The sequence below is a fragment of the Arvicola amphibius genome, chromosome 13 (genome assembly GCF_903992535.2).
Source record: "Arvicola amphibius chromosome 13, mArvAmp1.2, whole genome shotgun sequence".
NCBI classification, from domain to species: Eukaryota; Metazoa; Chordata; class Mammalia; order Rodentia; family Cricetidae; genus Arvicola; species Arvicola amphibius.
The window spans coordinates 2647419-2670863 of NC_052059.1; the positions used below are offsets into that span (position 1 = coordinate 2647419).

Consider the following 23445-nt stretch of genomic DNA (forward strand, 5'->3'; position numbering starts at 1 on the left):
TGAGCCACCTGTGTGCCTTCAACAGTAAACAGTGTGTGGGAGTGGGAGGAAGTTGTGTGGTTTGGGTTCCCCAGAGAATATCCTTAAGTGTGTTCTGTCGGGGGTTCTCCTGGTATCCAGAATTAGCTATGCAGAGGGTTGAGCGGCTTATAGCGATGTTGCGATTTTTTTTTTTTAAATAACATAAAAGTGACTTTTGAAACACTGGCTTCTCTTTCCGGTGTTCGGTTCCCCCCCCCCCCCCCACTGCTCACGCTGTTAGGCTGTAGTTATTTACTTAGCTGACCTCTCCCTCCAGACAGCCCCACAGGGAACAGCAAAAGACCAGGCTGGGCCGGCTACAGCTGTACATGGGGAAATACTCCTTGGGCTTGGAAACTTCTGGTGCCGTGGAACGGTCCAGTTCTGTGCACCTGCAGAGAGGTGTACGGAGCTCAAAGGAAACCGATATGTGTGGACACCTTTCTTATCTGCAGGGGTTCCCCTTCCACACAAGATAAGAGGGGATATCAGAAGCCAGGATATGGGGGGAGGCTCATTCCCCAGGCAGATCTCCTTGCTTGGGAAGATAGCTGCCCACAGCAAAGGTGATCTCAGCAGGCTGCTGGGGACACAGCTTGTTCTCAGGGGAACACTCTGGAGTGTGCGGTCACAAGATCAGTTTGTTGGGGTGCTAATCCTTAGTTGAGCCCCAGTAGCCCCTTTACTTGTTGAGGATCCCTAAGCCTGTAATTTGAGTAAACTATATGGAGAGATGTTTAACTACAGGGAACATAGTTCGTTTAGGAAGTAACATTTAGTTATTATTTTATCATTATTTATTATGATTTAATTGCTGTTTATTATTATATAAAATGTATCAGTAGTCTCTAGGAGACAATAATAAACATTTAGAAGGGACAGCTGATAGTTAACAGGGAATGTAAACAGTACACTCCCATCCCTGGGGCAGGCTTTCGGTCCAAAGCCTCCTGTGTGTGAGGCCCCAAATGCTCCGCTCCTCAGCCACACTGAAGCCCTGAAATAGTTATGTGTTTGTCCTGCTCTTCGGAGGTTGCCATTGTTACTGATGTGCTCAGGTACTTCCCAGCTTGTCCTGTGCGTGTCAAAGCACAACTCCTGCACATTTGTCTGCTTTGAAAAGTGCATGAATAAAGGTACATTTCTCCCGGAACATATCAAGAACCATGTATGTGTGTGTGTGTGCACATGTATGTGCGTGTGCGCACATGTGCGCCTATCAGATGCCTATCAGAAATCGAGCTCATGTCTCGTCCCTCAGGTATAAGGAGCTTCAGTTCCTGTCTGCATCTCATCCCCTGCCTTTGTAAGAGCACACAGCTACACCTGCCTTTAGTGTGTGGATCTGGGGATCAGATTAAGGTCCTCAGGCTTGCTTGGCGAGCACTTAGCTGACAGCTATCTCCCCGCACACAGAGGCCTTATTTTTAATGGTTATATAACATTCCTTTTACATTTCTGCTTTAATCAGTTTGTGTGTGTGTATGTGTGTGTGTGTGTGTTTTAAAATGTTTTCTGCCATCCTACTTATCCTGTAAACTATTAGACGTTTCACCTTGCCCTGTGCTTGGCAGTGGTGTTTGCTTTTCCTTGGGCCTGCCGTGTTTAGGGTTTCCCTGAGCAGTGTTTTTGTTTGTTTGTTTTCACAGGGCTAGGAAGGCCATTGGTGGTGGTGGTAGTTTTGTTTTTGGGTAGGGTCTTAACTTCCAGAGCATTCTGTCTCCTTTCCCAAGGAGTCTTGCAATTAATAGGCACAGGCTGCCACACCTGGCTGGAAAGTCAGTTTTTTACTTTTTGTTTTGTGTGTGTTGTTTTAGTCTGGTTTGAGTTTTCAAGACAGGGTTTCTCTCTGTGTATTCCTTGCTGTTCTGAAACTCACTCACTCTGTAGACCAGGCTGGCCTCGAACGCAGAGATCCACCTGCCTCTGCCTCCTGAGTGCTGGGATTAGAGGTCTGGTCACCCACCACTACTCAAGAACAGCTTGTGTCTGGGTGGTGTAAAGCCACAAAAGCCAAAGGGCTCAGCTTATGGGTCGTCTTGTCTCTGCATGGTAGCAGAAGGTGAAGGAGACCGGTGTGCCTGTCCACTCAACTTACTGCCCAGACCACTAATCATGGCTCTGTGGCTGTGGATGAGGCGTGGGGAGATCCCTTGGGATTCTTGCCGTCTGTGTATTGTCTGTTCACGGGAGCGAGCTCCGCTCTGCCCTCCAAACTTTAAGGTGTGATTGGTTCTTGGGAAGACCTTATTCTAATGGTTGCTTTCCAGCCCTCTGGAGGAAAAGGGTGTGGTGTTCCCAGAGTTCTAGACAGTGAGCTTCCGTGTTGGGTATTTTTGTGAGGTAGGTAGGGTCTGTAACACTGGTCTTGGTTGGAGACTTTGGGCAGTTGGAAGATGCCAGGGTAGGGAGGAGCTGAACTCTCCAGGCAAAGGGACTCACGTTTTCACAGACGTTGTTTGGGTCTTTTCGTATTTTTGAGAAGTGAACTTAACAGGCATCGACAGATGAATTTGAGTTCTGACTGGAATGTTTGCAGTCACCCGTGCTCACTAAGCAGGGAGGTAGCCACCCTTGTGCCTCTTGTAAAGAGAGAGGACCCGAGAGGACCCAGCTTCCGGTGGTCCCACCAATGCGTCAGTCCCACAGACGGAGGGAGGAGGAGTCGAGGGCCTTTTCTATCACGGACTTGTTTTACTGGAGACACCGAGTGAAGGAAGACCCAGGCCCTAAAGTGCAGGCCCACGGGCAAGGATTTAAGAGCCTGCAATACGTACTCACACCAAGAAAGAGCTGCATCTGTGTAGGCGGCCTTAGGAGGAAGGCTCACCGTTGGTATTATTTAACGGGTCATTTCTTTGTTGTCTGTGTTTCAGAAGTGTGAGGTTTAGGAATGTTCCCGCCACCTTTGTGTGATGACACATTTTCAGGTGACCAAATCAGGACATTTCCTTCCTGAGAGCTGCAGACACTTCATTAGTGTGCCCCCGATTTTCTGTTTCACTAGTTCCTTCATTAGTTCACTCGGCCGTGTAAGACCTAAGATCTCCACTGGGGACACAGAGGCCTGTCCTTCTGGGGTATTAGCTTAGAAATGCTCTCGTGGTGACCCACCCTTTCCAAACACTTAGAGAACACTAAGCTCATCCCGCTGGAGGAAGGCCATGCTCTGGGTATTTTCCCCCCCACAAGCTGTAGGCTCTCCAGTAGGCACGGGACTCCCACTCTTACACACTTGCTCTATTGACTAATCTAGGAAGGAAACTTCTTGGAGTGCATCGTTCCTAGAAGGGCCGAGCGAGTGTCCTAATGGTGTCCCCCAGGGGCTTCCGTGCCTCCGTCACCCACCCCACTCTCATGCCAAGACGCTTTGGGTTTCTCGCCTTGTAGAAAGGAAGGCCTGCTTCTCTGAGGTATTTCCTTTCTCCTGCCATAAAGTGCGTGCAGATCGATCCGTCACTGTCTTATACAACAGGGTGATGCTCCCTGACTTTTATATTGGTGAAATAGTTAAAAAGCCAACCTCCTCCTGCACACCAGGTACTGTTAGATGCACGATTTTGTGATCTCGCACAATCCTGGGAAACAGAGTCCTCGCAGTTCCTGTGCAGTGAGGAAACAGGCTCCCAGGGGCTTGGCAGAGGGATCTGCATCACTGTGAGGTGCAGAGCCAGGATGGCAGAGTCCTGGTCAGGTTTCCTGAGATCTGTATCTGTACACACATGCACACACACACACACACGCGCACACGCACGCACGCACGCACACACTCTTACTGACAGAGACTGCCATTGTGAAGGGAAAGGCAGATAAGAAAGGTCAAAAGCCCTTACTATAAACTTGAAAATTCAAGCTGGAGAGATGGCTCAGTAGCTGAATGCTTGCTGATCTCACAGAGCACTGACTTAGTCTCAGGACCTACATCGGGGGGCTCACAATTGCCTGTAACTCTAGCTCCCTTTGGGTACCCTCACACGCATGCAGCATGTGCATACTTACACATAAGCACACAGATCTTAACATGCACGTGCACACAGTCACACACGCACACACAGTTGCACACGCACACGCACATTTCTGAGCTTTGGCAGTTTCATCGGTGCAGTGAGCGGTACATGGTAAATCACCTCTCAGACCGGACCAGGGCCGGTGCCGCTATCTCGGTGGGGACCTCCAATTGCCGCGTGCCCCACGTCCCCCGCGTCCCCGTGTCTGTGCTCTGTGCGCTATTACCCAGTTCGCGAGATTCGGGCAAGGGGCAGGAGGTTAAAATACACAGACACTCAGACAGACAGAGACAGCGACACGATCATCCTTGAATTCCCCAAGAATGCCCCCTTTATTGTGTTCAGGGGGCGGATTATATAGAGTTAGCCACGCCCCAGCCAAACCCACCAGAAACCACTCTCCTGCCATCAGGAACTCCTGAAGGTCTCGTGCTCAGAGCAGCTGTAGGCACTCAGATCAGGGGATTACAAGAAATTCAGGATCTGGGGTCTCACTGCTCCCAACAGGCTGGGTCAGGACTAAGATCACGGAGATTAATTTTAAGCTTTAAGCTTAGTTATGTTTAAAGGTTTGGTTTGGGGGTTTGGGGAGCTTCCTAGTTAGGGTTACTGTTGCTATGGTGAAACACCAGGACCAAAAGCAAGTTAGAAAGGGTTTATTTGTCTTACACTTCCCCATCATAGTCCATCACTGAGGAAGTCAGGGCAGAAACTCATTCAGGGCAGAAACCTGGAGGCAGGAGCTAAGGCAGAAGCCATGGAGGGTGCTGCTTATTGACTTGCCCCCAGGGCTTGCTCAGCCTACATTCTTATAGAACTCAGGACCACCAGCCCAGGGATGGCACCACCTACCATGCCAGGCCCTCCCTCATCAGTCACTAATTAAGAAAATGTCTTATGCTGAACAACAGTGGTACACATCTTTAATCCCAGCACTTGGGAGGCAGAAACAGGTGGATCTTTCTGATTTCGAGGCCAGCCTGGTCTACAAAGAGAGTTCCAGGCTCCAAAGCTACAGAGAAACCCTGTCTCGAATGCGCCCCCCCCACCCCAGAAAAAAACAAAAAGAAAGAAAATATATAGGGGAATTTTCTCAATTGAAGTTCTCTCTTTTCAAGTGAGTCTAGCTTGTGTCAGGATGACGTAAAACTAGCAAGCACAGCCACCACCATGGATTGGGACAACATTTCCTCACGGACAGTGTCTGAGTCAGCTCTTTGGAAATGCATGAAAGGGCAGCATAATTTGGGACAGTGGCTAGGAAGATATTAGAAGCCCCTCTTGGGCCTCCAGACTGCTTTTGAACCAAGAAGGCCTGGACTACATAGTTTTTACATATTTTTCTAGAAGCTTGAAATCCTCTGTAATGTGATATAATAGTTCAGAATTTCTCCTAAAAATATAATAGTTCGGAACTTCTCCTAGAAAGGTGTTCTGAAGCCGAGGAAATTTGCGGGGCCCTCACTCCTTGAAAGCGTGTGGGTCTCTGGCCAGCAGGGCCCTAAAGACCAGGCTTCCAGGATGGACGTTGATCCCACAAAAGTTCCTCCCAGGGAAAGACTTACAGAAGCCCTGCTCACTCTGGTGCTAGGAGGCATGCTTGCATTTCTGTTTCCCAACAGTTCAGTGGAGGTAGGAGCTGCACCGCTCACCCCCCAGGGGACTGGGATTGCCCGTACTTCCCACCTCATGGTCTTTCCTTACTCTCTTTTATAGAGGAACGGAAACATGGCCTCCTTGCTATGCTGACGCTGGTCTTGAACTTGACTGTGGTAATTTGTGTTGAAATACCTTGGTGTCATTGCATGAGGGCCATGTCTCTGTTCCTTCTCTTCCACCTTGAGAGGATTAGCTGCCAACAACCAGCTATATTACATCTTTACAGAGAGAAGGAACAATGCTGAAGGAAGCAGCTAGACCTCAGGGCCGCATCCCCAGCCAAGCTGCTAACATTGGTTAGTTGAGTTTAAGCTGGTAGTTTAGTTACCTGACTTGGGTACACAAGGGCAAACTTAAGTTCCCAAAGTGAGGCCTTCTCCTGTGTTTGCATGTGCTGCTACCTCTCTTTGCCACCAGTGCCGGTGTCTTCCTGGAAGCACAGCAGAAACTGTGGCCATGTTGGGTGTTAGCATGCATTGTGGACGAGCTTTGCACGCTGGCTTCACAAATCCCCACCCAGTTGGTGCTTGGCGGAGAAGGGCAGAAGGAGCACAGACAGGAGGGCCTTCTCAAGGACGCCAGGTGTCCCCACTCCCGTTCTACCTCACAGATGGATCTGACTGCTCCATCTCTGGTTCTGTTGGTTGGTTTTCTTTTTCTTTTTTTTTTTTTTTTGGAAGTTTGAGAAAGTAACCTTTTTCTTCTTGATGTCACATCCTAAAAGTAACAGAAATAGTATGTAATTAGTGCACACTCTAAACTTTCTGGTATCCAAAGTAAGGTAGCTTGACACAGGTGTAATTGACATTTTAACCAAGAATTTCTAATAAATCACTAATCTTTTGAAAATATCAAGGTAGTTTTACTTTCTTTTAGTCAGACTGATTTTGATGTTTAGTCTCTGCTTATGGTACAACTGAATTCAGAATAGGTGCGTGCGTGCGTGCGTGCGTGCGTGCGTGCGTGTGTGTGTGTGTGTGTGTGTGTGTCTGTGAGTGAAATGTGTTTGTGTGTGTGCATGTGTGTAAATTTGTGAGTGTGTGTCTGTGTGAGAGCATGAGTGTGCTGGTGTATATTGTATGTGCAGGCCAGGGCTCAGTCTTAAGTACCATTCCACCTTGTTTCTTGGGGAACTCTCAATGGCCTGAATCTTCCCAGTAGGTTAGACTGGCTGGCCAGCAGAGTCCCAAGGACCCACCTGTCTCCATCCTCGTGGTGCTGGAATTATAGGTGCAGCCACCATCTGCTTTCTCATGGATTCTGGGATTGAACTCAGGTTCTCATGGTTGCAAGGCAAGCACTTCACTGACTGAGCCGTCTCTCCAGCCCCGGAATAGCCACAGTTTAAGTGCTCAGCGGTCACCTCATTAAATGCCACTGAATATTGTTTGTCCATAAATTTACACATTTAGCCTCAAAATAGGAATTTGTCATGGAGGAAGGTGAGTCACTGGATGAGCTAACACACTTGTGAATCTGCAGGAAGAAAGCAGATGATGCTAGTGTAAGCCCAGGTGTTCCTTGCAGAGTTCACTCCTAAAGTCTGTCCTTGCCTGGTGGCATCCGTGTGTATCCATGCATCCAAGCGTGTATTTCAGAGTAAGATTATTAATATCCTTCAACCAGGACGTGCGAGTTGTTGAAGCAAGCACTCTTTTTCTGTGGATCAAGACTGTCCGCCTCCCCGATGTGGCACAGTTAGCTCAGCCGAGCTCAGAGCTGAGCAGAAAGGCCCTGTCCTCATGGTCCCTCTGGACACGTGGAGGACATGCCTTAATGCAGAACAGAGGAGAGAGGCATTGGCTGCCTGGTTCCATCATGCTTACTGACCTTGCGATGGGGATAGTCCTGGGCATGGGGCTGGGAGACCTCGGGGTTACCGTCTGTGTGACCGTCCCCAAATCCTCTAACTTCTCTGAGCTGATTCCTCTCCTTCTCTGAGATATGATGTGTAGCCTGGCAAAAGAGGTGCCGAACTGTGCGTGGCTACACATGACCCCTGTAGCCCATGTGATGGGCCTGCTCTATAGGAGGGCTTGTGTATTGAATCCCTTCAATAACCCCACGTCAAAGAGAATAGAAACTGCCATTTTGCGGATAGTGATAACTGTTTATTTTTAAGTTTTTATTACATTTAGGGGTGTGTGTGTGTGTGTGTGTGTGTGTGTGTGTGTGTGTGTGTGTACAGGTTGTGTTTTAGCTGCTGATTCATGTCTCTGTCCTCAGAGAAGGATACTTAGAGGTTAAGTATACAATTTGCCCTAAGACTACGTCGTCCGTCAGTAAACGGTAGAGCTCAGAATTTTTGGAAAACAGTCTCTACCATGAGATTCTCTGAAGCAGATGGCCCAGTAGAGGGCTTGCCCAGTAGAGTGTCATCTGGAGCATTTGCTGAGACTGTGCTGGGCCACCCCAGAGCTGCTGATTCAGGGGGTCTTGGGTGAGCTTGCATTTTTAATAAATTCCAGATGCTGGGGCTGGGTGCCTGGAGCTGAGCTCTGAGAGCCTCTGGATTGCTGTCATGAATCCACACGCCCTCTTCAGTAGTGCTCGGTATTTTGGGGACCGGAACTTAAATTCTGGCTCCACCGATACCTGCCCTGCTGCAGCTGGTCTCTGCCGTCCTTTCTCGGTAGGCACACAGGGACTTGTCTGTGAGCAGAATGTCCTGTGGACATTTACCCCTCAGCCCCAATAGCTTAAGGTAAGTTGTTATGAAATTGGACGAAAACCGCCTTTTAGAGCCTTCTTGTGTAAATTGCTTGACCTCTTTGCTTCAGAGTTTCAAAATAGCTTTCGTTATCTCAGAAGAATTAAAAATTTTTAGGCTGTGATATTAAAGAAGGAAAAATACAGGTTCTCTGAAAGTCTATAGTTTAGACTTACTGTAGAATTTCTTTATCGATCCCTTCTCACCTGCAGAAGAAGGCAGGCAGAAGCAGGGCATGCTGGAGTTCCTCGGGTTTTCCCTGGACTCTGTGTGGCCTGTCAGAGAAAGACACGCTGGAAACGGTCACTGTGTGTGCAAGGGAGCCAGTCCTAGTCCTCTCTGCGCTCTCCACTCTGTGCACGGGGCAGGGAGTGAGTTCCCTAAATTCCTGTCTTGTCTTCCTTGTTAATATTCTCAGCAGCGACCCTACTGAGCACAGCTCTCTAACTGGGAGCAGCTGCATGGGCTTCAGGTCATGGGTGTCACTATCACTACGACGTCATTGCCTAGTCCAGCATTTCTCTTACCCATTTTTCCAGATGCGGTGGATTATACAGTTGTCTTTAGTTCTCTTCGCCTGAGAAGCAGATTGATAATTTTTGGAAAGCCATGATCCCATTTAAATCCCCTCGTCTTCGTTTGCAGTCAACATGGTTTTAAGATGGACAGTCTTCGTTACGTGGATACGCTTGATCCATAAAACCACCATTCGGTGACCAGTTCTGTAATCTGAGTGCTTTTGAAGGCGCTCTCTAGAGTGGGGATCCGACGGCCTCTTGTTTCTCCGACAGAAAACTGAACTCACAAGTGTGTCACTGTGAAGTCTATGTGGACGGCTGGGAGGCCTATGCCCGTAGGCTGGGCCACAGTCTTCAAATCCTCCCGGGTTGTGCTTTAACGCTCGGGTTCAAGCGTACTTTACATTTAGATAAACTGCCATTTGCATCCTGTGTTGATCACGGGGTAGAAATTAAGATTAACGGTTAATTAAATTAATTAATTAAAGTTAAAAATATACTATTTGGGTGGGAAAGGGGGAGAACCTGAGCTGGGACAGTAGACCTGCCTCTTAGGGACTCAGATGGCCCCTTCCTTCCCCTTCTTCCAAACCCATCTGTAGTGTGGATGGCCCTCACGTTCAGATGTTTGTACAAGCTTGCGGTACCCTGTATCAGTTGCTCTCCTACTGCCGAGACGAAACACCACAGCTCAGCAATTTACAGAAGAAAGTTGGTTTGGATTTAAAGTTTCAGCCGACAAGAGTCCATGACAGCAGATTGGGGGCGTGGCAGCAGAAGCTGCAGCTGGGGCAGCATGTCTTGAACTGTAAGCAGGAAGCAGAGAGGGCCCACTGGGAATGGCAGGAGGCTTTGGAAGCTCACAGCCTGCTCCCAGTGACATCCTTCGTCCAGCAAGGCCACACCTCCTAAACTTATTCCAAAAATGCCACCAAACAGGAACCAAGTGTTCAAACTCTGAGTCCATAGGGGATATTCTCATTCAAACCACCACATGTCCATATTATGAAAGTTTCCTAACCTTTTTTACAGACGTGTACGCCAAGCCAGGGGGGAGGGCGGAGAATGTTGGTTGGGAGGGTTGGAGACCTGACTATGACTGAGAGCAAGTTCTGCTCCTGCAGAGCATCCCTGCCAGGTGGCTCACAGCTCCAGGGCACCTGCGTTTGCATTATGTGCACTGATAAAACGCACATGCACAATCATACACCTTAAATGTTTTTAGTATGCTTTTCAACAGCTTCCAGACTTTCTTCCCACACATGTTAATAAGCACTCTAGGGAAGAGCCTGAGTCATGGAATCATAATGGATTGGGTCGTGTTTGTTGTGATCTCAGAGGTTTGTTGGTTTGGTTGTGAGACATGATCTCACTGTTAGACCAGGCTAGCCTGGAACTCCAGCCTCAGCCCTGCAAGAATGAAAGGCGTGTTAACTAACATGCTGGCAGTCTCCTGCATGTCTTAATGTCACACATCTGTTATTCAGTGATGGGAGTTCATTTTCCCTGCTAGAAGGTGTGTGTGTGTGTGTGTGTGTGTGTGTGTGGTCTCAGTTCCCCTGCTGGAAGGTGTGTGTGTGTGTCTCAGTTCTCCTGCTGGAAGGTATGTGTGTGTGTGTATGTGTGTGTGTCTCAGTTCCCTCGCTGGAAGGTGTGTGTGTGTTTCTCAGTTCCCCTACTGGAAGGGGTGTGTGTGTGTGTGTGTGTGTGTGTGTGAGTGAGTTCTCCTGCTGGAAGGTGTATGTGTTTCTCAGTCCCCATGCTTCTCTGTGTTTGGTCTCCTCAGAGCTCTTCCCGCTTGCTCAACTGGCTTCATTTTGCCCCACACGCTGTAGACTGGAGGCGAGCACCCGGGTTTGAAGTAGTCCTTGGCCACCCCTCCCACTGAATATTGCATGCGTTTTAGCGAAGAGACTGAGGACTGGACGGATAAACTGCAGCAAGGGCACCCCACTAGGAGCCACTGCACCCCACTAGGAGCCACTCCTTTGACTCCTGTGCCACCCATCCATTCAGAGGGAGCGAGGCGAGACTGTTAGTCATCTCTTGTTCCTTGAGCCATGGCTCACAGTTTCACTGTTCACGTAGAATATAGTAGCTTTTGTTTTCTCCCTCACAGTGGATTTCCAGTAAACGTGAAGTGCCCCGCCTCTCGCCTGCTGCACACCTCTCCACCCCCCAGAAGCCTGCTTTGAGCGACTTGTTGATTTGTGCACTCCTTATGACCAAGGAGAACCTCCTGTAAAGTCGACGAAGCTGAGTTCTTTAGCTTCCTTCTGGGGTCTTGGCAGTTGGTTGGGGGTCCAGCAATTTGAATGCATCAGCTTGTATTTTTTAATCCCTCTCCCCTATGATTTTGTAGACCTCAGATTGCTCCAAATGCATTTGCACCTATGAGCTTGCACATCCGCCCTAATCTCTCCTGACTTGTTCAGTCCCGGCGGCTTCCTTCAGGAAGCACCAGGTCGCGGGCCCCTTACTCCTTCCTGGCGGTGAGTAAGGTAATGCCCGCACCATGACAGATACAGGTCTAGGTACTGGAGATGCAGCAATGCAAACAGAGAAGGCGTAGCTTGGGAGAGATATAGTAATCTCAAGGCAACCAGGTCAGAAACCCATCTGTGCCGGTCACCACCATGTTATCTTTCTTGTTCACAGATGCATCTGTCCCGGGCCACCACTATGTTGCCCTTCTTGTTCACAGATGCATCTGTGTCTTTGGGCTTGTATCTTCCTCACCTGTGTCCCAAAGACCTGGCATAGCGCACGTGGACAGGTTCAGTAAATGTCCGCTAAACGTAGTGACACACCTTGATGTTAGTGTTTGCACACCAGGAAGGGAGGCTGTCAGCTGTCTGTGCACACCCTAACCACAGGAAAACAAGGATTCCTCAAATCCAACTTCAGGAAGTTGGAGTTGGTAGACAAGAAGAGTCTTATGTAAGCGGACAGACAGCATAGGAAGGCTGGCGAGGCCCATGCTTCTTGTCACCTGGTTCAGAATCTCAGTCCCTGCTCTGTCCCCATCCCCAGCGGATGCCTTGGAAAATAGACTACGGTTCGTGAAGCATCTTCACCTCGGCTGTTCGGCACTTCCATCCTCTGGAAGAGAAATCAAGGGAAGTCCTAAATTCTTCATGAGCAGGAATGATGAGTTTCTCGTTTGCCACTTCCTCCGTCTGCTATTTTAAGAAGTGGCATTCAGGATCTCATGTGTTCATATTCAGTCTCTGTGGCAGGAAAGTCTAGAAAGTTCCCAGGAAGCTCTTGTGGCTGAGGGACAAGCAATAGGGGTCACTGTGTTAGTTGTTGAGGCTCGCTCCGGTTCCCATGGCTTGCAGACCTCGCGTGGGACCGTAACCGAACCATATTGTGGATGAACACTCTCTAGATCGGCTGGCTTCCAGAGGTATCCCATTTCCCCAGGACAGGGAAGATTCTCTGGCTTGATTACCCTTCTATCTGGAATTCTGGTGTGTGTGAACACAGGCCATCTCATTCGAGGGGGCATGCATTGTGGGAGGTTTCAGAGGCCCGGGAGAGGGCTGAGTGCAGGACATGGCAGCCTCACCATCCTTTGTCCGCGCGAGTACAGTCGGGATGTTTCTGCGCTGGTGGCCTCTGCCTTCAGTACCCCAGAGATGCCATTGCTGTCTTTGTGGAATTACTCTAATAGGAGTGCCTCTCTGAGCACCTCAGTCCCCACCCACGCCCCTCCCGAGCGTGAACTACATCTGTGCTTGGTTCAGCTGATAATGCGAGCTTTATATTGGCTTCAGCCTCTGCCCCGAGTACCAGTGTCATCTCTATTATAGTTTTCTCTCTGTTAGGTCCTTTGTCTTTTCGTCTCTGTGCATGTCCCTGCCATCGTTGGCTGTTTTATTTCATGTGTTCACAGACAGTAGAGGAAATTATCTGTGACTAGATCGGTGTAATTGAACAGATAAGAAACATTCGCTTAGAGAAAAAAAACAAGACCTGCCATGCAAGCAATAATCGAAGTGCATTTAATAATAATCAGGTACATCTAGCGGGTGCCTGTGGTCTGCCAGGCTCTGCCTTTGACATGTGTTCACGCAGCTGCCCAATAGCGGTCCCTGATGACTACCTCATCTCCCATCACCCCTCTTCCCCCGGCCTTCAGTGTGATCACCTGAGTAGTCGTGTGGCCCTGGACAGCAGTAGAGCCAGGTTCTGTAGGAGACCAAGCTTATGAGGTGTTCTGGAAGGAAAGGCATTCAGAGTTTGACAATTGAATAAGGCACATGTATGAGTTACTTTTTTTATTGCTGAAATGAAATGAAAAATGCCCAACAAAAGCAGCTTCCAGAAGGGCTTGTCAGACTCCCGGTTTGAGGGTGCAGGCTGTCATGATGAGGATGGGGAGTCAGGGACAGGAGGCATCTGCTCACGTGGAGCCTGCAGTTGGGAACACTGGGAGATGAATCGCTCCATCTCCTTCATCCTTTCTCTAACGTCTGCAGCCCCAGCCCATTTTCATGTAACGGGGGTCTCCCCACCTCAGTTAAGCTAACCTAGAAAAGCTCTCTCAGACATGGCCCCAGAGGCTTGCCTCTGAGGTCGTTCTAGATCCGGCCAGACGATGATGACTGTATAAACTGTCAGGGCATGAAATGAATGCTTCTTTAGATTTTAAAAATAAATTCCAATAAGTTATTCCTTGTGGCCGAACCTCCCTGAATACATTAAAAGTTTGGTCTGTCAGGCAGTGGTGGTATATGCCTTTAATCCCAGCACTCAGGAGGCAGGTGGATCTCTGTGAGTTTGAGGCCAGCCTGGTCGACAGAGCTAGTTCTAGGATAGCTAAGGCTAAACAAACAAACAAACAAACAAAAAACAAACAAAAAAACCTGTCTCAAAGGGGGAAAAAAGTTCAGTCAGATGTGGTAGAAGAAAGAGTTCTGATTGGTGGAGGACCAGTCATAATCCAGTCTTGCTGGATGATCCAGACTATTAACTTGTGGTCAGCCTAGATTCTGGGTAGGCTAAGTGTGATCATGTGAGTGGAGCCTCTTGAATGTTGCACTTGTTTGCATAAAAGCAAGCCCTTGCTTCAATGTTGCATCTCGTTACTGAATACCTCCAAGATGACATCTAGGGAGAACGAGTCACCTGATTGGTGGAAACAGTATTCAGTGTCCTAGGTAAAATGACAGTCCCATTAGAAAATGAACCTTGTAAGCAGCTCAGATTTTAGCAAGTGGTTGAGAAACAATTACTGCCTGCTATAGTTGTAAGTGTATTATCTGTGTCGGTTTGCATATAGGAAACACATAAATATGTGAACATGGGAAACTAGTATATAAAATTATAATAAATATTATTATTATTATTATTAACCTAGCAGTGTGTTAACAATAGCTTTTGTCAATCAAATGCTAAATATGGCTATTGCCCATTTCTTATAAAATTTGAATCCATTCTGTACCTCTTTGTCCCTAGCTGCTTTTGAACTCCAACAGCGGACTTGTGTCTTTGACACAGCCCAAGAGACTGACAAAACCTAGAGTGTTTATTTTCTGGCTTTTTAGGAGGTTTGCTGATTTCTGTCCCTAGAACAGTGTTGGAGGTCCTGGGAGTGGTTTTCCCATGGAAAATCTGACCTACTACCTGGTGCTAAGATTCAGGTCTTAGAGAGAGTGTGGTTGTGCTTAAGGGGTGAAGGACAAAGTGTTGAGGCCACATGATGTGGGAGTCTCCTCTGTGTGCTGTGAATACCATCTGTGAATAAAGAAACTGCCTTGGCCTGTTGATAGGGCAGAACTCAGATAGGCGGGGAAAACTAAACTGAATGCTGGGAGAAATAAGGGTGGAGTCAGAGAGAAGCCACGTATCCCCGACGGAGCTGGAAGGAACTTTATCCTGTAAGCCACAGCTTCATGGCGATACACAGATTAATAGAAATGGATTAAACTAGTATGTAAGAGTTAGCCAATAAGAAGCTAGAGCTAATGGGCTAAGCAGTGATTTAACTAATACAGTTTCTGTGTGATTATTTCGGGACCTTCCTCCCACAGCAACAGGCTGCAGCCAATGATCAGGGAACCTTGCGGGTGAGGCTGGAGCAGGATTTCCTTGGCTCTTTGTGGGGGGGGGGGTGCACAGCAGCTTCCTGGAGGGTGCTCCCTCCTGGATCTTTACCAGAAAGTCCCCTGGCTGCTGTATTGTAAGAGCAAGGTCAAATAAAATGTAAAGCGCAGATAAAACACACAAAGGAACTCCGACCTTCCATGGAAGCTTCCACGTCCTTTTGTGAAGGAGCAGAAGGTAGATGTGCCTTGAGCCTTGAGCCTGGGAGGGTGGTTCCTGGCTGCGTGCTAGCCACCTTGTAAGCTGGGGACGGGTGGAGCTGAGGCCATCTGGGATGGCTGGTTTTGTTAGGTTTGTGGAAATGGCTCCTAAGGCACATATTATTAATTATGATGTCCGTTCATTTTGCCAGCTGCTCTGTGCAGCACAACAAACCGAAATAGAAGAATGAGGTTTTTTTTTTTTTTAAAGTTGACTTAAAATCATTTAGAGAATGTTTTTCCCTTGTGGCAGTTCTATTTTAAAAATAATTACTTTGTGCAGATTGTTTTGACTTTAAGATCTTGTAGGCGTTACCTGAACTTTCGCCGTCCAAACTAAAAAGACTTTTATGATACATAACTTCAGTGTTTTGATTTTTGCGTATTTTCTAGCCTCCGTCCCTAAAACATGTTTTATATAATTATGGTTAATTGTATACTTCTTTGGGTTCTGAACTTTTTCTTAGAATATAAAAGTATCTTTGTCGAGTGTGCTTGGGTCAAGTAATTGACATGAAATATGAGCTTTTACCCACACGCCATGCCAAGTCGTCTGGCTTGGACAACCACGAAGTCTTGGGCTGAACACAGTGCGCGATTCAGTCCTCACTCATGGCGCATTCCGGTGCCCTGTGGCCTTCTGCGGATAGCTTGGCATCTGATGTCCTCTATCCTGGAGCTCCATTCTCCCTGCAGGCCACTGCTGGATCATGGTAGCCCTAGAGGAAGGGGGACATGGAGGAGGCTTCACGTGGGACACCTCTCTGGGCCAAGGTGTCAGTGGCCACATCTGCTTACAGATCGTTGGCCAGAAGACAGTCATGTAGCCACACCTAACCAAAGGGAGCCTGGGAAATGTAGTTTAGTTGTATTGAGAAAGAAAGGACAAAGGTCCCGGCACTCAGAGCCTCAATCACAATTCCCATTTAAATGCCACTTACTGGATGTCTTTACATATTTCCGATATAAGTCGTCACGTCAGCATAGATAACGTTCATTGAGATCCTGTGTTTTAGATCTTGTATTAATGGTTTAAAAATAATTTTGCAGTAATTTGATAATGGCGGGTTTTTATTTATCTTGTCTCTCTGTATTGTACACATGTATGTATATGCACATATGCGCTTACTTGCTTGTACCACAGCACACGTGTGGAGGTCAGAGAACAGCTTCCAAGAGTTGGTTCTTTCCTTCAACCACGTGGGTTCAGGGGCTTGAACTCGGGTTATCAGGCATGACAGCAACTGTCTTTACGTGCTGAGCCGTCTTGCTAGCCCTGGATTCAGTTGCTTCTCATAATAGACACACACACACATATGCACACATACGTATGAATTTTTAGTTGCTTTCTATAGCACACACATGTACAGACACGTAATACGTGTATACTTATGTCTGTTTTAGCAGTTGACATCCTGTGGTACATAGTTACTTGAATATGTATTTCTGCCTGCAGCATAGATGTTCCCCGCAAATGTGCTGGCGATGAGTGAGTGAGAGGAGAGAGTTTTACTGAAAAGACTGTTGGAAGTAGCTACAAAAGGCTCGTTATCTCTCATTTCCCATGGGCTTGCTACCCTTTCTTACTCGAACTGTGCTAGGATCAACATCGCTGTTCCCTGGGGTTCACTCCCGAGGGTGTGAGCAGTTTTGCCTGCTTTCAGCTTAGCTCATGTTTTTTTGTAGGTTCAGGCTATATGTCTGTTGTGAGTGTATAGTATTTCAGAGGAATGGGTGGTGGCTCAGAAGGGTTCCAAGAAGTATTCCAAGGGTTCCAAGGAATTAGTCCGGCAGGGACATTTAAGGCCTGGGTCAGGATGAGCGTGCAGTGGCCGGCTATGGTTGGTTCTCCAAACAGGGTGGTTCTAATGGAGCTGAAGTTTGGAAGGGGGGACAGGTCAGCCAGAGGTGGCCTTAGAAATGGCTGGAAATCCCATCAGAATGGAGACCTCTTATGCTTAGATGACGGACGGGGCAACACTGTGCCTGGGCAGGGTGCGCCGTGCGTCTCTTCTCCCTCTGAAAACAAATTTCTTCTCATTGTGTTTTCTTTTCGGGAGTGAGATCAATGCAGTTGTTGCCGAAAAGTTGGACAATATTGTGGTCTGGATGTACAGAGTCTTTTCCCTTTCTCAAGTAAGCCATGATGGCTCATGAGAAGCCACCCAGGGCCCAGGGCCATGGGCCACATGCTGAGTGCAGCCCAAGCAAACGAAAAGGTCTGTCTATCTCTAAGAGTATCTCAGTGACGGGGACTCTTCTTTGGTCTTCTAGGCAAAGCCAAAGCTGATCGAGCCACTTGACTACGAAAATGTCATTGTGCAGAAGAAGACCCAGATCCTGAATGACTGTCTGCGGGAGATGCTCCTCTTCCCTTACGATGACTTCCAGGTGCGTGGCCATACCTCTCTCTCAGTGCCGCCATGTTACTGTAGAAAAGCTGGCCGCTGTGCTATAGACTTACTTGATCGCGCACATGTTTCTGTAAGCCCATTTACTGTTTGATTGGTGAGCTCATGACTTTTAAAGCGAGGACTAGAGCCAGTCTGGTGGCGCAGGCCTCTGTACTCCCAGCTATCTGGGGAGCAGAGTAGGGGGATCCCACATTCAAGGACTGGCTAAGCCACAGAGTGAATTCAAAGCCAGCCTAGACAATGCCGTGAGATGGGTAGTACACGTTTCCCCTGGCATGTGTGAAGTCTTGTGTTCAGTCCTAGCATAAGAGGACAGTGTTGTTATGAAAGAAAATGGATGTAATTGTGTACCTTATGACTTCATATTTTTAGTGAGATTAATTTTTCACATAAATAATTATAAGTCTACATATAGGGGTGTGGGGGGGGAGCGCACGCGCGCACGTGTGCGTGCGTGTGTGTCTGTATCTGCATACCCTAGGTTGACTTAGAGGGTACAAGTGCTTCTTATGTCTTAGATTATTTTAGATTTTAGATCACATTTTTTTGAACAGAACTAGGACCTGTGCATGCTAGCCAAATGCTGATCGACCACTGAATACACCCCCAAGCCTCGTTTGCTGTTACTTAAACCAGGTATTCTAGAACCTTCTGGGGAGCAGAAGAGGCTTGTTACCCATCTTGTAGGATGACACGCTTGGACCTTGCTGCAACATGCCCTGAACTGCCGGTCCCCAAAGAGAAGGGCTGTGCCGTGGTTAGCAGTGTTGTGAAATCTGTCTGGGTAGCAGGACAGCAGGACGGAGGTGTCGTTTCTTAGAGGGAAGCTCCTCCCCGTGCTGCTGCCGCTGTCTGGGTTTTAGCCTCTAGCTAGGTGACAGACAGGAAGTGTTAAGGTTACTGAAGAGCAAGGGTTACTAGTGACCCGGGGCCACTGCGGTCTGCTCAGAGGTTCTTGTTCCTATTTTGTTCTCCTGGATGTTTCCCAACAGTTTCCTGTCCTCTCCCTTAGTTTCCTTGAGCTGGATAGTCCTACGTGATGTTGTTACTGCCCAAACCTGGTCTTCTGTGAACGGAGCTGAAGAATGAACTACATGTAGATTCTAACGTACTTGGAAAAACTTAAACCAGTTGGTGTGGAAAGCCTCCCCTTCTGGGGCTGGAAAAGTGGCTCGGTGTTGAAGAGTACTTACTGCTCTTTGCGGTGGTGGCCTTGTTTTGGTTTTGTTTGTTTGTTTTTTCTAGGCAGGTCTCTCTCTGTAGTCCTGGCTGTTCTGGATCATTTGTCTCTGTAGACCGTACTAGGCTTGAACTCAGATTCTCTTCCTTCTGCCTCCTGAGGGCTGGGATTCTCCATACCTGGTTTCGCTTGTCGCTCTTGTAGAGGATTTGAATTCAGCCCCCACCCAGCGCCTATGTTTGATGGCTCACAGCTGTTTGTAGCTCCAGCTCCAGGGCATCCGGCACCCTCTTCTTGTCTCCACGCGCAGCTCCACATGCATGTGCCTACTCACAGACAGACACATAAAGAAAAAGAACATCTTTTAAACATCTGTATTTTTTCCTGATCTCACTTTCCAGAATTACAGCACACTGTTTCTTGCCTTTTTTTTTTCTCTTTAAGATGCTCTCCTGTTAGCCGGGCGGTGCTGGCGCACACCTTTAATCCCAGCACTCGGGAGGCAGAGGCAGGCGGATCTCTGAGTTCGAGGCCAGCCTGGTCTACAAGAGCTAGTTCCAGGACAGGCTCTAGAAACTACAGGGAAACCCTGTCTCAAAAGACAAAAAAAAACCCAATAAAACAAAACAAAAAAGATGCTCTCCTGTTAATGGCACTTGCTCAGTTCTAACCCTTGACAGTCCCCCACCCCCACCCCAACACCAAACTGAAAAGACTTCAGTTTGGACGAGCAGTGAGAATTTTCATGATTGTCTTTTCTTTCTAGCTTGCTAGAGATGCCTGCATCAGCCGGATGTGACTCTCCCTTAGAGCCAGAGTACTCTCTGCTAGTGAGTGGGATCCTAGCATGACCCCAAAGACCATGCTTTGGAAGCATCCTTCATCACTGAACCCTGAAGCTAAAGGGTACATGGGAGGGCTCTCTAGAATTGTGCCTTTTGCCTGGGGGATTGGCACCAAATGAACAGCAAAGTCAGTTGTTTACAAATTAGACTCCTTGTTGACAGATTTTTTTCTGTAGTGTTCTTGGGGAAGCCATGGTGTATCTGAAGCTTCTTAGGGCGTAGAGTGTGTGTTTTTATTGATATTTAGGAATAATTTTGTTGGTTTTTTTTTTCATAAAACCCAGAATGAAAAGTTAGTAGACATGGAATAAAATTAATCAAGAAAGAAAACAAAACACCCAACACACAGTTCCTTTAGTATCTCAGCATCCTCATCTCTCCCAGGGGCAAAGAACCCAGATACTCCAGCAGTTGTAGAGGTAAATGATTAAAACTTCAGAGGAAATCCGTTCATCTCCCACTGAAACCATTTCTGTGTTGTTCTAAGGGACACAGAGCCTCAGCATCCCTGTTCTGGCCCAGAATGAATGAAGAAGTCCTGGTTTCTGTTTCAGGAAACTTGTTCCAAAGTTGAAGGAGTTTGAACATCAGCTTTGGCCCTCATCCTGGCAATGGTGACAGGTCACAGCTGACTCCGGGCACTATTTGTTCTCCTACAGACTGGGCTTTGTCATCCGAGACACTATTTACACCATCCGTTCTCGCTAATCTGTCTCGCTGATGGTATTAACTGTCTAATTGCAGTGTGAGTTAATGATTTAGCAATGCCACAGTCCTCCTGACCCTGTCTTCTTAGGTAATGGGGACCATCGAGTATTCTGTGTCTGGAGGCTTTGCAAACATTTGATCAGAACAAATCATCTTTTCTCATACAGAAAAGGAACGATGGGGTTAGGAAACGGGGGAGATCATAGGCAGAGTGCCGGAGGGTGCATCGGTAATTAACTGTTCAAGTAATAGAACTTGTATTAGATGTCTGCCAAGCATGCTCAAATACAATTTCTAAAATATAAGCATACACAGTGGTGCTGCCTTTGCACGTTTCCAAGGGGTAGACTGACATTGAGCCCTGTTCCTCAGATCTGGGGACATCCAAGTGGCCTCACAGGACAGGACAGGAGTGTCACAGGACAGGATAGGAGCGTCACGGGACAGGACAGGAGTGTCACAGGACAGGACAGGAGTGTCACGGGGCATATTTGTTAAGACTCCCATCCTGGTCCTTTGGGGTTGGTGCTGTCTGTCTGTCTTGGATTTGCGGTCATTCTGTCCAGCAGTTTCTGGAGTTCCTTTAGAAGCCAATTGAAATCTTATGTCCTCTGAAACTACTTGAGTCCACTGTGGCCTCTCCCTGATTCTTCTGTGTCCTGTGTATGTAAATGTTTAGTATGTTGTATAGCCTGTCACTGCCTTCTGCTCTAATGACCTGATGTCAGCTCTCTGCTGTGGTCCTGAGCAGGGCTCAGTCCGATACCACCCTTCTGTGTTTCTGTCCTGCCTGCTGTCTGTCCCCTTTGTCTGCACGGGCCTCTAATCCTTGATAATTTGAACACTGGGAATAGATATATGTTGAAAATGCTTATCAGATCAGTGATTCAGTTTGATGAATATCAGGTAATTCTTTTAAGTTAAAAAGACATAGGTAAGTTGGGCACTTTAGTCCTAGGACTTGAGAGGCAGAGATGCAGCCAAGTGTCTTTGAGTTCAAGGTCTGCCTCGTCTGCATGGCAAGTTCAGGCCGGCTGGGGCCACTGAATGAGACCCTGTCTTTGTGTTTTTTTTTTTTTTTTTAAGCCGTTTAAATCAGGTCTTAAGAGGGGTGTGCCTTCTGGCGGCTAATGGATCTTTACCTAAAATTTTATAGTGTTTTCAAAGTTGGTAGTTGGTATAACTTTGGACTTTCCAATGAGCAAACTCAGAGGGAAAATTTTTAACAGGCTGTGAGTGATAACCTTTTTCATCAGAATGTTTTGTGTCAACAAAAATGATTCATTGCTTGAAGGATGGCAGGGTTTGCACAGTGGAAAGTACTGTCCCTGTCCGTCAGTGACTCTGTGGAGACGGCAGGACTTTGGTTCCCCATCACCTTGTGGTGGTGGAGACGACGTACACACCCGTCTTCATCTGTCCACTGCGTCTCACCTTCAGGTGTCTCCTGCCTGGTTGCCTGTGTAAATTCACGGGTGTCCGTCCTATTTCCTGAACGTTAGACTGAGGCGTCTAGTATGAGCCAGGGATGATGTTTGTATGGGGAAGTAAAGAGAGCGTTTACTCCACTTCCGAGTTCGTATCTGAAGATCTGAGCAACGATGCAAAAGACAACGGTGCAAGATGTCCGCAGCTGCACGAGTTGCAGGAAAAGGATGTCTGTCCGTGGATGAGCAAAACATCCCAGTGTTTGCTTGTGGTGGGAAAGGAAGGGAGATGCTTATGGGTGTGTATCGCCACTCCTAGGCACACCACATTCTTTAAAAAGAGTGTTTGGTTATAGGATTCCTAGCTAAACGTGGGTGTGGGTATGTAGTTGTCAGTCTTAGGTCGGCTGGCAGAGTCAGAGTGAGGTGTCATACCTCAGGAGAACCCCCTACTGAGACCCATGGTGCATCGTCCACTCCTGACCAGGAGAATTTAAGAGGCAGCTGGAGATGATGAAGGATCACCAGTTCTAGGAAGTGTGTAGATTCAGGACAACCTTTGCGTTGCCTCAGGATTGTACAGGGAAATGTGGTAACTCCATTTCCCTGCCAGTAACATCTTGATTTTTTACTTTCCCCCTGGTTCTTTTCACTCACACGCAACCGATAATTATCTGCGAACCAGTGGCCTGGAGAGGAAGCCAAGCGCCGGGACGTACAAAGGCCTGGAAATCCCTGATCTCATTTCCCATCTACCGTTTGGAAAAGAAAATATTTTTCAGCACTGTTTCTCCCTTGATAGGTTTTCCCCCCCAATGACACAATCTCGGGGCTTCATTTTTTGCTTTTTACTAAAAACGTCCTTTTTGAAAATTTGTCACCTGGAATTCGGTGTCCGTCAGTGTGATTTTATGTGACCATGGTGGGATAGAAGTCATCTCTAGGGCTGGACCTACCTGGAAAATTTGATATATAATGTTTCTGAATTGACATTAGACGGGCCTTCAGCAGGTGAGAGTTTTCGTTCTGTTCAAATATAAGAAAATGAGTGAAGAGTTCCCACTGTGGAATGATTCTCTGAAAGACTAGCTGGCATCTCAGGAGGTTGGCCTTTGGCTGGGTTGAAGAGGACATGTACGTAATGAATACTCGTAGCCTGTGTGAGGGATTCGGCGACTTTGTCTGGGGCTTAGGGCTATACACACAGAGTAGAAGCCCCAATTTCACACTGCTAAACACGGAGGAGAGGAGATAAAAGAAAGCATTGAGGGTTCTTGTAAGAAGCCAGAGTTTAAAGCAGGTTCATTGTCATCGCATAAGTCACAGTCCGTGAGATCCTGTTATGTGAATTTCAGCATCCACTAGGGTATCCAGGTGCTGGCAACCTGGACTCTCTCAAGCCCACATGGAAAGAGAAGTCAGGACCAATAGAAAGGACCAACTAACCTCCAATGTGGGAGACAGAAGCTGGGTGGGCACCTGCTCCTAGGGAGGAGGAGGAGGAGGAGGAGGAGGAGGAGGAGGAGGGACAGACACAGGACAGAGGAGCACCAGGAGCCCAGGCTGGGGTGTGGCATAGGTGTAGATCTACTGTGTGTGTGTGTGAAGCCCCGGGGTCGATCCCAGAATCATCAAACAAAACAAA

The 23445-nt window shown here is 47.7% G+C and overlaps 1 protein-coding gene across 14 annotated transcripts in view; it reads left to right on the forward strand.

Annotated features, from left to right (window-relative positions):
- Dock9 (dedicator of cytokinesis 9) overlaps positions 1–23445 on the forward strand; it is a 248407-nt gene that overhangs the window by 100495 nt on the left and 124467 nt on the right. For all 14 annotated transcript variants that reach the window (XM_038309779.1, XM_038309780.1, XM_038309776.1 and 11 more), the window contains exon 2: positions 17501–17617. In XM_038309779.1, coding sequence (XP_038165707.1) covers positions 17501–17617 — 117 coding nt within the window. The remainder of the gene's footprint in view (positions 1–17500; positions 17618–23445) is intronic.